The 15,185-nt window shown below is 52.8% G+C and overlaps 1 protein-coding gene across 6 annotated transcripts in view; it reads right to left on the minus strand.

Moving 5' to 3' along the window:
- Positions 1-817: 817 nt before the first annotated feature.
- CLCNKB (chloride voltage-gated channel Kb) overlaps positions 818-15,185 on the minus strand; it is a 49,394-nt gene continuing 35,026 nt past the window's right edge. For all 6 annotated transcript variants that reach the window (XM_083453932.1, XM_083453931.1, XM_083453929.1 and 3 more), the window contains 13 exons: positions 14,988-15,113; positions 12,687-12,771; positions 10,638-10,739; positions 9,276-9,360; positions 8,840-9,013; positions 8,567-8,636; positions 8,139-8,249; positions 6,593-6,806; positions 4,225-4,358; positions 2,867-2,967; positions 2,616-2,699; positions 1,487-1,573; positions 818-1,110 (listed from right to left, as the gene is read on the minus strand). In XM_083453932.1, the coding sequence (XP_083310058.1) occupies positions 1,063-1,110; positions 1,487-1,573; positions 2,616-2,699; positions 2,867-2,967; positions 4,225-4,358; positions 6,593-6,806; positions 8,139-8,249; positions 8,567-8,636; positions 8,840-9,013; positions 9,276-9,360; positions 10,638-10,739; positions 12,687-12,771; positions 14,988-15,113 (1,421 nt within the window). In that variant the 3' untranslated portion in view covers positions 818-1,062. The remainder of the gene's footprint in view (positions 1,111-1,486; positions 1,574-2,615; positions 2,700-2,866; positions 2,968-4,224; positions 4,359-6,592; positions 6,807-8,138; positions 8,250-8,566; positions 8,637-8,839; positions 9,014-9,275; positions 9,361-10,637; positions 10,740-12,686; positions 12,772-14,987; positions 15,114-15,185) is intronic.

The raw sequence follows: 15,185 nt of genomic DNA on the forward strand, positions 1-15,185 counted from the left end.
CTCCCTGTAACCAGAGTGTACTAACTGCTGGAAAGAAGCTCAGAGCCCTGTTGCAACAAGGGACAAGCTGGAACCTGGGCAGAGGAAGGTGACGGAGATGACAAAGGGCAAGCCATATGAGGAACAGTTGAAGGAGCTGGTTCTGCTTGGCCTGGAAAAGAGGAGACTGAAAGGAGATACGAGAGCCATCTTCAGATATCTGAAGGGCTGTCACATGGAAGATGGAACAAGCTTGACTTTTCCTGCTGTGGAAGGTAGGACTCCTACCAATGGCTTCAAAAAAGGAGATTCCAACGACACATCAAGAAGAATTTTCTGACTGTAAGAGCTGTTTCGACAGTGGAATAGGCTCCCTTAGGAGGTTGTAGACTCTCCTTCCTTTGAGGTTTTTAAGCAGAGGTGAATAGCCATCTGTCATGGATGCTTTAGCTGAGATTTCTGCGTCATTGGGTGGGGGGGGGTTGGACTAGATGGCCCCCAGGGGTCCCTTCTAACTCTACAATTCTATGAGGGAAGCAGGGACCAATTTATATGTGATTCTTTTGCACTTTAAGCTGTTCTTGCTGGAAATCGGCTCTGAGCAGGTTTTGACTGCAAAGGAAATGTCACCATTCAGCTCCTTCTTTCCCTTGCCCAGAGGTGGCACTCCTAGAAGCAGGAGGTGGTTTTTTTAAAAATACAACACGCCCCCCCCCAAATCACATTATTCTGTACCACCCTGAAAACCACTGAAACACCCCCACTCCACAAATTCAGGCGGTGAATTTGGGCATCCATTTCAACTCAGCCCAAATATTAGCACAGACCTTCCATCATATTGTAAAAAATAATAATGGGGTTTTATATTTTTCAGTTGTTTAAAAGTTTCAGTTGTTAAAGGTTTCCAGACGTGCCAAGAGCTTATACTCCTCTCCCAGACCTCCCCACCCATCCTCATTTGCCACCGACAGTGTGAAAATACATCTTTAATTTGCTCTTGACGCCAGGTAACATTCAACAGGAATCTCCTTCCATCGTGGTTTCGAATCCCCGCCTGGTCTTAATTGGGAAGGACGCCTCTTCTCATTTTGCTGCTTTGGGATTTGCCAGGTCTTCGATGGCTTTCCTCACCTGAAGGAAAAAGAAGGAAGGAAGCTGAGAGCTGGATGGGAAGTGGGGTGGATGTTTTCACACTGCAATCAGCCTGGAAGGGGTTTAACTGCCCTAGTTTCCTGCAACCCCTGATGAGCAACTGGGAACTCCTTCCTCAAGAAACACGGTATTCCTCTTTGCCTTTCTCAGAAGAACTCTGGGTGTGCTGTAAGCTGTTCTCCCACCAACAACCCTTCGAGGTAGGTCAGACTGGCCCAGAGTCACCCGGTGTGTTTTGCGGCTGAGGGCAGGGGGGGATTCGAATGCAGGTCTCCCCGTTCTGCAGCTCTCTGAGTTTAGGACCCAGCCCCATCCTCTCCCAATCTGCCCCGCTTTAAGAGTGCCAGCCAGCTACCTCGTTCCTGGAGACAACGCCAACCAGTTTCCCCAGTTGCGTGACAAAGGCTCTCTGAAGGTTCAGCAGCTCAAAAAGGTTGTGCACCTGTGGGGAGAAAAATGGGGAGGAGAGAGATGGGGGAAGGTCAGGATGGTGGTGTGGGGTAAAGGGACCCCTGACCATTAGGTCCAGTCGTGGACGACTCTGGGGTTGCGGTGCTCATCTCACTTTATTGGCTGAGGGAGCCAGCATACAGCTTCCGGGTCATGTGGCCAGCATGACTAAGCCGCTTCTGGCGAACCAGAGCAGTGCACGGAAACGCCGTTTACCTTCCCGCTGGAGCGGTACCTAGTTATCTACTTGTACTGGTGTGCTTTCGAACTGCTAGGTTGGCAGGAGCAGGGACCGAGGAACGGGAGCTCACCCTGTCATGGGGATTTGAAACGCCAACCTTCTGATCGGCAAGCCCAAGAGGCTCTGTGGTTTAACCCACAGCGCCATCTGTGTCCCAGGATGTGGGGTAACCCCTGCCTGTAGCTCCTTTAACAAGGCTCCTTGCATCTTGATAAGCCAGCCCATTTCCCTGGTGACAGCAGCATCTTGTGAGAACCGCATGCGCACACAGAGAATGTGCCCTTTCCTTCATTTTCACAGAACGGGGTGTGTGCACAGAGGTAGGATCCTGTTCCACCCTCTCAGGAACCCTGCAAGGTAGGCTGGAGGAAGGGCCCAACGGCCAAGAATTCACAGCTGTGTGTTTTTTCCTTTTGCAAGAAGCAGCCCCACAAAGGCTGTGGCAGGAAAACAAGCCTTTCCCCTCCCCAAAGGATCTTTCTCTCTGTAATAAAAATCAAAATCCCCTACTTCCACACACACACACCCTCTGCCCTGGCCTCCCCCCAAAGACCTATCCAGACCTTTCACCCTGTTCCCCAGGGTGGGAAATGTGCCCCCAGGGTGCAGAATGCAAAGGCAGCAACAACAGCCCTCCCTGCCATTATTCACCAGCAGGTGACATTTGGAGGTAGACTCCTCCTGGGCATGGAGGCTCCATTTCACTGTAAACAAATAAAGGGGTGTGCCAGAGCCAAGAGCACTTCCTGCCATTCTTCATCTGATAGCCCTCGCCTGTCTGCCGGCCATTTACCTGGTGTAGGGACATCCATGGGGAAAGCTGCAGGGTCACAGGGCTGATGGCGCAGGATCCTTCCAAGGTCTGGGCAGATGAAGGCTGCAGGAGAGAGTAGGGGGGAATAAAATCTTGCAGGGTGTGGCAATTGGGTGGTGTGGGGCCCATGCAACTCTGGCTAAGCTGCATTGCAGAGAGGGTGCTGCCCCCCTCCCCCCCACACAGCAGAAGGCAGCTCCCATCTCAGCCTCGGGGGGCTTGTGACCCACCTCCTCCCCCTGTGCCTTGTGGGGCAAGCTGGCATCATCCTGGGTCTGGAGGAACTTGATCAGCTCGGATCTCTGGATCATCCCCAGCAACATGGCTGTCTCTGCGGGCGAGAGGAGGGAGAAAGAAAAGGCCTTAAAAGGGCTCGACTGCAGGATCAGGCCAAAGAGGGTCTGTTGTGCCCAGCACCCCAGGAAGAACATGAGATGGGCTGGATTAGGCCCGCCTTAGTCTAGCTTCCTTCCCCTCAACGGTGGTCACCCAGCTGGGCCTGATTGGAGGCCCACCCGCAGGGATGCCCACTGGTCCTGCAGCAGGATCCTGCCTCCCATAGCGGAATCCTAGAACTGTAGAGATGTAAGGTGCTCCCAAGGGGGGTCATCTAGTCCAACCCCCTGCAACACAAGAAGTAGAAGAGAGCTAGGTCCCCTCTGTTGGGATACTGCCAGGGAGACAAAGTCCATCATCACTCCACGTCGTCTCCGGACGTCCATCGATCTCCCGCAGACACGCAGTATCAGCAATTAGTGACACGAGCTCCAGAAATAGCTTGCCACATTCCAGAGCTGATGCACGCTCTATCAGCAGATAATGCACACAGCGAAAGATGCACTCAGGAGAGCATTATTTACAAGTTTATTCAGCGTTGATCAGAACAAAGAAAAACATGACTGCCTGCTTCAGTGTTCCGGCAGAGAGAGAGAGAAACGAAAGCAAAGACACAAGAGAAACATCCTGTGAAACAGGAAATACGCAGACTCTGTGACTCACAAAGCCTGCTCCCTTTTAAGGTGGAACGGAAATATCCTAACACCCTCCATCGAGGCCTATGCTGAAACAAGGGGGCAACTCCTGCTGTAGATCTCTTCATGGACTGTGTCAGGGGTGTCTGGGTACATACCCTGGCGCCTCCTGAGCATGGGCAAAGAGCAAGTCCCAGCTGCTTCTCAATTCCTGCTGTTTCTCCCCTTCTGTCTCTCACCCCCACAAAGCAGGAAGTGAAATAAAGCCCTGATGCCACAGGGAAGGCCATTGGGGTTTGGGAAATGGCGGGAGGGGAGAACCAGGGCTTCCTCCTCCCTCAGAAAACCCATTAAGTCCCAGTACAGTGGTACCTCTGGTTGCGAACGGGATCTGTTCCGGAGGCCCATTCGCAACATGAAAAGAGTGCAACCCACAGTGGTGTGTCTGTGGTTGCGATTTGCTGCTTCTGCGCATGCGTGTGACGTCATTTTGCGCATCTACGCATGTGCGAGCGGCGAAACCCGGAAGTAACCCTTTCCGCTACTTCCGGGTCGCCGCGGGACGTATCCTGAAAGAACGTAACATGAAGTGGACGTAACATGAGGTATGACTGTACCAGCATTGTCCACCACCGGGTACTCGGAGTCGTCTGTCGAGGTGACCGTGCTGAGAATTTCCTGGAAGGTGGCATCCCTGGGCAGGTAGACGAATTTGGTGTTCATGAACTCCTCTGTGGTGACCTTGTAGGAGCTGCAGGCGGGAGAAAGTGGCGTCAGAATGACCCCAGCAAGAGCCCAGTAATGGCAGAGCAAAGATTCCCAGAGGGTCTGCAGGCTGTTAAAAGGCCTGTGAATTGACACACACAGCCCCCCAATAAATGTGTGCCCTGCCCTGGAATATAGGGACATAGGAAGCTGCCTTCTACAGAGTCAGTCCATCTAGCTTTGTAGTGTCCACACTGGTCGGCAGCAATGGCTTTGCGGATTCCAACCCGACCTGGCGATACCAGCAGGGATTGAACCCGTGTCATGGACTGGTTGGTGTGGAAGAACAGTGGGAGGAACCAGCCGAGGAACCCCCAAGGGTCAAAGGCTCAGAGCCTGGAGATTGGTGGTGGGGTGATGATGAGTGGTCACAGTGAGAAGACAGGGAGGAGGAGGTGCCGAAAGGTTTAGTGAGGGTTTAGTGAGCTGGGAGAGTCTGTGGCAGAGAGAAGTCGTGAATCAGAGGCAGAAGGTGAAGCAGAAGCATGGGGCGAGGGAGGCCAAGAGGCAGAGATGAGTTGGGCTGGTGAAGAGTCACCGGTGTCTCCCTCTCCGGCTGTGGCAAGCTCCCAACTCTCCCCTAGTCTCCCAGAACCAGAAGAGGCATGAAAGGGGCAGAGGAGATGTTGGTCTCATGCAGGCGTAGTCTCCGATTCCTCGGAAGGAGCCCTGGAAGAGGAGCTGACCTAGATGGTTGTGGGGAGGTGGGGACTTTTAGTCTCGGCAACTGATTTTGTGGAGTAAGACCTACAGCATGGGTAGGCAAACTAAGGCCCGAGGCCCCAGTGGCGTAGCGTGGGTTGTCAGCACCCGGGGCAAGGCAAGTAATTTGCGCCCCCTAACCCGTGGATTTGCGCCCCCTAACCCTAACCCCCAGATGTTGCGCCCGGTGCAGCCGGCCCCCCCTGCACCCCCCACGCTACGCCACTGCGAGGCCCAGATCTGGCCCAATCGCCTTCTAAATCCGGCCCGCGGACAGTCCAGGAATCAGCCTGTTTACACGAGTAGAATGTGTGCTTTTATTTGAAATGCATCTCTGGGTTATTTGTGGGACATAGGAATTGGTTCATTTCCCCCTTCAAAATATAGTCTGGCCCCCCCACAAGGTCTGAGGGACAGTGGACCGGCCCCCTGCTGAAAAAGTTTGCTGACCCCTGATCTACAGGGAACGAGCTGCTGTGTGAAACAGGCCTGACCCTCAGCCAAATCCGTAAAGCGTTCACTCCCAACTATTGAAATGTGTGATTTACCAGCCAACTCACTTCGCGACAACCTTGCACCTCCCGCTCGCAAAGCAGACTCTTTGCCCCTGAGCTACGGCCCTTCCCGATATGCAAAGCGACATAAGGCAAGAGAGACTCTGAGCGTGGGCAGAGTGTCCTTTCCCTCATCAGCAAGCAGCACGTCTGAGAAGGCTCTTGGGATGCCCCTCAATGTCCCGGGAGTGGGAGGGCGAGAATAATAATAATAATAATAATAATAATAATAATAATAATAATAATAATTTATTATTTGTACCCCGCCCATCTGGCTGGGTTTTCCCAGCCACTCTGGGCGGCTTCCAAAAAGATGAAAATACACTAAAATGTCACATATTAAAAACTTCCCTGAACAGGGCTGCCTTCAGATGTCTTCTGAATGTCAGGTAGTTGTTTATCGCTTTGACATCTGATGGGAGGGCGTTCCACAGGGAGGGCGCCACTACCGAGAAGGCCCTCTGCCTGGTTCCCTGTAACTTGGCCTCTCGCAGTGAGGGAACCGCCAGAAGGCCCTCGGAGCTGGACCTCAGTGTCCGGGCAGAACGATGTGGGTGGAGACGCTCCTTCAGGTATACTGGACCGAGGCTGTTTAGGGCTTTAAAGGTCAGCACCAACACTCTGAATTGTGCTCGGAAACGTACTGGGAGCCAATGTAGGTCTTTCAAGACCGGTGTTATATGGTCTCGGCGGCCGCTCCCAGCCACCAGTCTAGCTGCCGCATTCTGGATTAGTTGTAGTTTCCGGGTCACCTTCAAAGGTAGCCCCACATAGAGCACATTGCAGTAGTCCAAGCGGGAGATAACCAGAGCATGCGCCACTCTGGCGAGACAGTCTGCAGGCAGATAGGGTCTCAGCCTACGTACCAGATGGAGCTGGTAAACAGCTGCCCTGGGTACAGATTTGACCTGTGTCCCCACCTGCTCCCCCACACCCTGCGACGTGGGAAGGGGTTTCACCTCACCCAATGTGCCTACTCCGGATGCGCGGAAGGTAGGGTAGCTTCTTGACGATGATGGTGCCGTCGTAGAAGGAGGGCTGGAATTTCTGGGCGATGGCGTTGGCGATGAGCACGGCTAGGATGACGGGCAGAATGTGGGCGATCTGCCCCGTCATCTCGAAGGCCAGCAGGGCCGTGGAGAGGGTGTGGGTGACCGAGCCAGAGAAGGCTGCTGCCCCTGGAGGGAGGAAAACAGAATCTAGAGCAAGGGTTTTCCCTGAAGGGGGGGGGTCCTGAGGCAGGCCGGCGACTCACCCTGGGCGTGGGTCCCTTGTTAGCCGCCCCGATTCCTATTCCAAGTCCCAGAGCTGAGCTGGTTGGGGTCTGCATCTTGCTTGAAGACGATGGCATTCCGCACCAGAGCAGAGGAGCTCAGTGGTGGGGAGGACAAGTCATGAATCAAACACAGCTCTGTCCTCCAGCCCTGCCTAATCAGTGGCGTAGCGTGGGGGGTGCAGGGGGGGCCGGCCGCACCGGGCGCAACATCTGGGGGGGGGCGCTCGCACTCGCAGCTCTCTGCCCCTACCTGGCTCACTCACTCTCTCTCACTGCAGTGCTGGCTGTGCGAATCCGATCCGAGCCGCCGGGTCGCCGCCCACTGTGGAGGGGAGGGTGCCAGGCGTGCGGTGCGGTGCGGAGAGAGAGAGAGGGACTATCTGGGGGAGGGACAGTGCAGCGGGGGGGGCGCAAATTACTTGCCTTGCCCCCTTGTCAGCGGAGACTGTGGCGTCTTCAAGATACAGTCATACCTTGGGTCGAGGTTGCTTCAGGTTGAGCGCTTTCGGGTTGCGCTCCACGGCAACCCGGAAATAACGGAGCCCGTTACTTCCGGGTTTCGCTGCTCACGCATGCGCAGACGGTCAAAACGACGTCACGCACATGCGCAGAAGTGCCGAATCGCAACCCACAGAAGCGCAGTCGCGGGTTGCGTTCGCTTCGGGATGCGAACAGGGCTCCACTGTATACGGTTCTATTCACATATATGTATCACCTATGGAGGGGGGGGGGTGTCACGGCATCCGAAGAAATCTTGCTTCTCCATTTCTTGCCATTTTTGATCCAGCACGGAGCAAGCAAGTCCCTCAGTCTCTGGCCTCCAGCTCAGCTCCCTCACACCTCTCTGGGTCTTGTTCCCCTACCTAGCAGCAAGGTGGGGGGGGGGTGGAGGAAAGGCCCAGCTTGGAGCCCAGAGGGCCCCACCCCTCTTGCAACCTGGCCCGTTTTTGCAGGATGCTGATGAGGACATTTCAGTGGCCGGCCAGCTCCTCTAACCCTCCCTGTATACAGGACCCCAAAAATTGGGAGAGGAACCAAGGGCATCCTCCAGACAGATGCCCCCTGCAGAATTGTAGTGAACAGAGGCGCTCACTGTCATCGCAACCGTGAGTCCCTGGGGTGGAGGGGAAGGGGCCGTGTGTCTGCCAAGCCGTAGTTGCCTAGACCTTTGGCTGCCGTGGCTTATCGGCTTGCCCTGTAGCAAGTGCCCACCCCACCCGCGTTGCAGACTCACCTGCCAGTGCGTAGCTTCCAGGAGTGATGAGGCTGGAGCCCCCCTCCGATGAAATGCCCTGGGGGAAGAGGAAGGCGGCAGTTTCCCCCACCAGGCGCCCGAGCGCAGCTCCTGTCATGGGGGTGGGGAAGGAGGACGAGGAGGCAGAAAGAAACCGGTTGCATCTCCGCGACAATCCTTTCAAGACCATGTCTACACTGCACGCTCAAACTGGTTTTGAACTGGATTAACTGTCATGGAGATCGCCTTCTCCAGCCCATTTGGTACTTGGCAGATGAGACCAGCGAAACGGATCCTGCGTTTACCTGTGGTTCCTGCATTGCAGGGGGCTGAACAAGGTCACCTTTCCAGCTCTCCAGTTCTTTGATTCTGTGACCCAGTATGGAGGGGGGGGGTCATCTGATGCAGGGAGATGGGGGGGCACTTACCATAAACAAAGACGGGCATGAAGTACCCAGCGGGCATCGGCATGGTGGTGGCCAGGATCAGCATCCAGAACTGTGAAAAGAGCGAGGAAAAGTGAGGCCCAGGGTAACGGCTGCTTGCTTTCAGACAGCCTGTGATGCCACGGCATGCCTGAGAACACTCCAACTCCTGAGGGTGAAAGCACCGTAACAGAAGTGGGAGGGGAGTCGCCTGAACCCTTCCTCCCTCATCAGAGAACGCCCCCCCCCCGTGTGCTTCAGAAGCGGGCCAGGTACCTTCATGAACAGGAAGACGGCCAGCGTGCCAAAGATGGTGATGTTGGGGTCCCACCACTCGAGCCACAGGTTGTGGGTGTCGACTTGAAGGGGCCTGGCCAGCGATGCGTTTTGGGAAAGGGCGCTCCAGGTGTGGTTGTCAAGGAGGGAGGTGAGAAGTTCCTTCATGCTCAGCTACAGGGGAGGAAAGATGGGGGTCTGGAAGGGCTGGCGCAAACAGGAGCACAAACGCCCACCCACCCTCCCCCTTTTTGTCTGTGAGGGGGCCGGTGGGTTCCTCTTTCTGTGCCACCAGACAGGTTGGCCTTTGGCCAGTTCACCGGCTGTTATCAGTCCTGTGGGTGCCACCTGTTGTTATTCAGCAGGGAGAGGGTGGCACTCTGCATATGCTCCAGTGTGCTCTGTGCTGGGAAGGAGAGCGATGCCCAGTATTTACCCTAGAGGCCATGAACTGCCCCAGGCCCGATGGGAAGGTGATGGAGGAGAGGAGGAGGGCAACCAGCACCGAGTAAAGAGGTTTCCTGGGAAAAGGTACCAGAAACAAACAGACAAAAAACTAGGGTTACTTTTCAGGATTGAAAACGAAAGGCCTCCCTACCCAAAGCTTACTCTGATGACAGACCAGCAAGTCACACACAGCTCAAAGCAAAAATAGAAAAGGTCATTTGGTGGAGGAATCTGTACATTTTCCAGGCATCACAAAGTTCTTCCACCAGGCAGAAGGTGCTGAGGATTTCTGTGCCACTTGAAAGCTTGCGTAAAGGTAAAGGTACCCCTGCCCGTACGGGCCAGTCGTGACCGACTCTGGGGTTGCGCGCCCATCTCGCTTAAGAGGCCGGGGGCCAGCGCTGTCCGAAGACACTTCCGGGTCACGTGGCCAGCGTGACGAAGCTGCTCTGGCAAGCCAGCACCAACGAAGCACACGGAAACGCAGTTTACCTTCCCGCTATAAAGCGGTACCTATTTATCTACTTGCACTTAGGTGTGCTTTCGAACTGCTAGGTTGGCAGGAGCTGGGACCGAAAGACGGGAGCTCACCCTGCCGTGGGGATTCGAACCGCCGACCATACGATCGGCAAGTCCTAGGCGCTGAGGTTTTACCCACAGTGCCACCCGTGTCCCAAAAGCTTGTATACAAGGGAGAATATTTTTTCTCGGGGTGATGGAGGAAGTAATAATAAAATGTTGGTCCATCTCTACCGTGGGTAGACAGACTAAGGCCTGGGGGCCAGATCTGGCCCAATCGCCTTCTAAATCCGGCCTGTGGACAGTCTGGGAATCAGCATGCTTTTACATGAGTAGAATGTGTCCTTTTATTTAAAATGCATCTCTGGGTTATTTGTGGGGCATAGGAATTCGTTCATTCCCTCCCCCCCAAAAAAAATATAGTCCGGCCCCCCACAAGGTCTGAGGGACAGTGGTCTGCTGACCCCTCTACTGTCACTCACTTATAAATACCTTGCGCACAGTATGCTTTTTTTCTATACCCTGCTCATTCTGTTCCCAAAGCCAGAATATTTTTATTTTTTTTGTAATCCCTATGTCATGGAAAACCCAAGAACACCCCAAATATGTGAAAGGAGAATGTCAGCTGCTACGATTCATTTGTGCTTTCATGGAACATTTATCGCCCATGCAACAACCAGGCGAGGCAAACTTCTGTTGTTCCCGTTTTGCAGAGTGGGAAACTGAGGCTGAGAGGCAGCAGTGTGTTCGAGGCCAGTCGGTCGGTCCTTGCAGGACCTCACCCCGCATGCCCCCCCAGCGCATGGCCCCCCACTCCCAAGGTATGACTTACTCCTCTGCAAGCAGCTTGGCTGTGAAGCAGTTCCTCCGGACGTAGCCCAGGAACCAGCGCTGGCAAAAGAGGTAAGCACAGCTCACCACCCCACAGACTGCGCTGCAAAGAAACAGGGGAGGGAGGGAGGTAAGTTAGGGTCACTTTGGCTGCTGGGCACACAATACCCCTTCGGTGTCACCCCCACCCCACCCCAAGGCTGCATTGCAAGGAGGAGATGGGTCACATCCACCCCCATAAATTCAGAGCATATTTCAAGCACATGGTGCCCCCATGAAGGACCCTGGAAACTGTACTTTCCCCCAAAAAGCCTTGACACGGCTATAAGAATTCTAAGGTCCCAAATATAGAATGAATGTTCATAAATGTACAAGGCAAACATATGCACAAGTATATAAACCACATGTCTGAAATAGTAAGGTAAAGGTAAAGGTACCCCTGCCCGTACAGGCCAGTCTTGCCAGACTCTAGGGTTGTGCGCCCATCTCACTCAAGAGGCCGGGGGCCAGCGCTGTCCGGAGACACTTCCGGGTCACGTGGCCAGCGTGACATCACTTGCTCTGGCGAGCCAGCGCAGCACACGGAAACGCCGTTTACCTTCCCGTAAGCGGTCCCTATTTATCTACTTGCACCCGGGGGGGCTTTCGAACTGCTAGGTTGGCAGGTGCTGGGACCGAGCGACGGGAGCGCACCCCGCCGCAGGGATTCGAACCGCCGACCTTTCGATCGGCAAGCCCTAGGCGCTGAGGCTTTAACGCACAGCGCCACCCCTCTAGGGGCTTACACCTCCCTTTTCAAATATAGTCTGGCAAGTATCTGTTAAGCTGAGCGAAATATCAATATGTGTAAGAGATTCAGGAACTAAAGTATTTACCATCTCAAAGGAATGGCCAGGCTACCCAGAAAATACAACCAAGTAAGGCATTTATCGGGATGCGGGTGGCACTGTGGGTTAAACCACAGAGCCTAGGACTTGCTGATCAAAAGGTCAGCGGTTCAAATCCCTGCGACGGGGTGAGCTCCCGTTGCTCGGTCCCTGCTCCTGCCAACCTAGCAGTTCGAAAGCACGTCAAAGTGCAAGTAGATAAATAGGTACCGTTCCAGCGAGAAAGTAAACGGAGCTTCCATGCGCTGCTCTGGTTCGACAGAAGCGGCTTAGTCATGCTGGCCACATGACCTGGAAGGTGTATGCCAACTCCCTCGGCCAATAAAGCGAGATGAGCGCCGCAACCCCAGAGTCAGCCACGACTGGACCTAATGGTCATGGGTCCCTTTACCTTTACCTTTAAGGCATTTTTCAGGTATCCTGGCAGACAGGAGAGAAGCAACACTCTCAAATATCTGCTGGGGACCACTTCTGTGATATATATATGATTTTTTGGGGGGTGTCTTGGGGTACAGGGTGGGCAATTTCAAAAGTCTTTATAGGGGCTTGTGCACCATTGTTCTGGGTTTCTCTTACCTCCTTGCAAGGAGAGGAGGGAACTCTGTTGCAACAGAAAAATAAAGATCCCCCTTGCTTTCGATGGATCTTGCCTCCATCCATTCATCTCTGACCGACCATTGACTTAGGGGACTCAGTCCCTTCAGGAGTTGGGCAGCAAAAGCCAAACCCCCTAGTTTTCCCTATAACAGCACACTCCAGTTCCCAGAATTATTGAGGGGATGCTTTAAATATATGGTGTTATGTACTGAGTTGAATAGGATCCAAACTGCAGCAGTCTGATTGGTCCTAGAACAATAGGATTCAGAATGCAGCAGTCTGATTGGTCCTAGAACAATGCAGCAGTATGATTGGTTGGCAGGAACCACCCAATCATGCTCCAGATAGAAGTGAATCCACAACCTGATTGGATTACAGTAGAATTCCGGAATTAGCCAATCATGTGCAGCCCATTGTGTAAATAATGTTTATAAGGCAGATATAGGGGACATTCATTCATTCCTCCTCACCACTATGAGCTGAATAAAGAGCATGAAATCACTTTGCGACTCTGAGTATATTTCATATGGGGTGGACCTGACCCCAAAATCCCTCACCCATCTCACCCGAGGAACATGAAGAAGAATGTCTCTGGCAGGTCAAAGGGGAAGTCAATCTTAAAGCTGGTCTTGAAAAGAGCCATGATGGTCTCTGGGAAGGGAGAAAAAGCGAGGTGTTTTAAACACAAAAGAGGGGTGCCCACAAAAATAGAAGCCCCCTTCCTCGTCTACCTGTGTCCCCCCCACTTTCCTTCCACCCAAGACCCCCTTCCCCAATTTCTCACTTTCCCCTCTTCTCTCCCCCGTCTCGCTTAAGCCCCCCACCCCAACATATGGCCAACATTTGCAGAAGGCCATTTGCTTGGGGCCAAACCCCACTTTGCTCTTGCGCAGCCAGGCAGAGGAACCAGCGAGCCACATTGTTTAGCACCCATCACCTGCTCACCATGGCTGCTGAGGTTTGTCCCCAGAGAGCCTTCCTCCATCACCAACATCCAGGTCCAGGGTTTCCCAAACTGGGGTCTCCAGTTGTTTTTGAACTACCATTCCCATCATCCCTGACCACTGGTTCTGCTAGCTAGGGATGCTGGGAGTTGTAGTCCGAAATCAGACAAGTTTGGGAAACCCAGCTCTGGAAACATCTTCATTGGTGGTGGCTGGTAGGGCGGGAGGCAGGGAGCCCAGCAGTAGGTGGCGCCAGAGCCAACTACAGAGCCATCCTTCTTTTTCGCCTCCCAGCTAGTTCTTCTTCAAGGGCAACACTGAGCCTAAGGAGGATTAGCTGTGGTTCCTGCATTGGGGGGGGGGGGTGTTGAACTAGATGACCCTTTGGGAAAGGCAGGCAGGTGGGCCTGGAGGGGTGTAGACTGAGATTGGTGGGGCAACCCCCCCCCCCCTTTGCACACATAGACCATCCTCCACTGCATGGGGGAAATGGTGAGGAAGGGAGGGGAAGGGGACACACCTAGCCTGTTTATTTATTTTAATTTTTAAATAATATTTATTAGAAATTTAATAGTCACAGAAAAGAAACAAAAGAAAAAAAGAAACAATAAAAAATTTGACAAACAGTACATCAAAAAGAAAAAGAAAAAGAAAAAAATACAAAAACAACTAGAAAAGCAAAAACATTTTTTAAAAAAACCTCCCATATTTCCATATCTTTACCTTTCATTTACTTGTTTCATCGACCTCCTCACACCTCCCTTTTTTGTATTCTAGTTCAATTAGCTGTTTCAGCAAATCCTTTCCTTCTTTTCCAATTTTTTGTTCTATAATTTATCTTAACACAATTTAACTTTAAATTTTCCACTTCGACCCGTTAACAATCAGTTTTTGCTTAATTCTTTATAACATTTCTGCTAAAACCATATAACTTCATTCCAGCATTCTTCTAACATTCATTAATTTTCACACCTAGCCTGTTTAACTAGGGTTGCCATATTCGCAAAAGTGAAAATCAGGACAAAAGTTGTTGAGCTTTTTTTCCTTTAGGGGTGGGGGGAATCAAACATTTTTGGGATTTTAAAGGGTTTTTTAAAGTTAAAACAAACAAATACCCTACTTGCCATACATTGGGGTTTCCCCAGACATTTTGCCGATTCTGCGAAAATCTGCCCAGACGCCATTTTCAAGCGTATGGCAGCCCTAGTTTCTCTTCCCTAACACAAAACATCCATTTTGCAGCAAGGGTTCGGAACTGAGGGTTCGGCACTTCCAACAAGGTCGCCACAATTGCTCAGTCATCTCTTTCCAGGGCAGTTGTTGTCAGTTTAGAATATTAGTATACCTGAAGGAGCGTATCCACCCCATAGTTCTGCCCGGACACTGAGGTCCAGCGCTAAGGGCCTTCTGGCGATTCCCTCATTGCGAGAAGCAAAGCTACAGGGAACCAGGCAGACGGCCTTCTTGGTGGTGGCACCCGCCCTGTGGAATGCCCTCCCTTCAGATGTGAAGGAAATAAGCAGCTATCTTCTCTTTAAAAGACATCTGAAGGCAGCCCTGTTTAGGGAAGTTTTTAATATTTAATGCTGTATTGTTTTTAACACTTGATTGGGAGCCGCCCAGAGTGGCTGGGGAAACTCAGCCAGATGGGTGGGGTATAAATAAATTATTATTTCCACATGTGAGGCTTAAACTGCTGTCTCCCAGCAACCCCCCCCCATCAAATCTATTTCCAGCCCATGCAAGGTAAGAGTCTAAGATTGTGCTTAGCTTGCCAGAAAAACAGCAGGTGGGCAGAGGTGTTTACTATGTGGATGAGCACGCTGGCCAGGGCGCCCAACACTGCAGAGCAAACTGGAAGCAAGAGTTTCTCTCCTTCCACCCGCTTTGCACTTCCCCAGCAACTCTGCTCAGCTTCCTCACCTTGTTCGCTGTTGAAGACGGCCAGCAGGCGAAACATGAAGGCCCCGCAGGTGGCTGAGAAGAATCCCCTCCAGTAGTCCCGGACGGCGAAATGGGAGGACACGACCTCGATGCTGAAGAGGACCCCTGGGTGGGACCAGATTAGGAGGAGAATGGGCAGGTGAAGAAAACAGGTAAGGCAGAGGTCGGCAACTGGCA

The sequence above is a fragment of the Podarcis tiliguerta genome (genome assembly GCF_965153285.1).
Source record: "Podarcis tiliguerta genome assembly, chromosome: 8".
Lineage (NCBI taxonomy): Eukaryota > Metazoa > Chordata > Lepidosauria > Squamata > Lacertidae > Podarcis > Podarcis tiliguerta.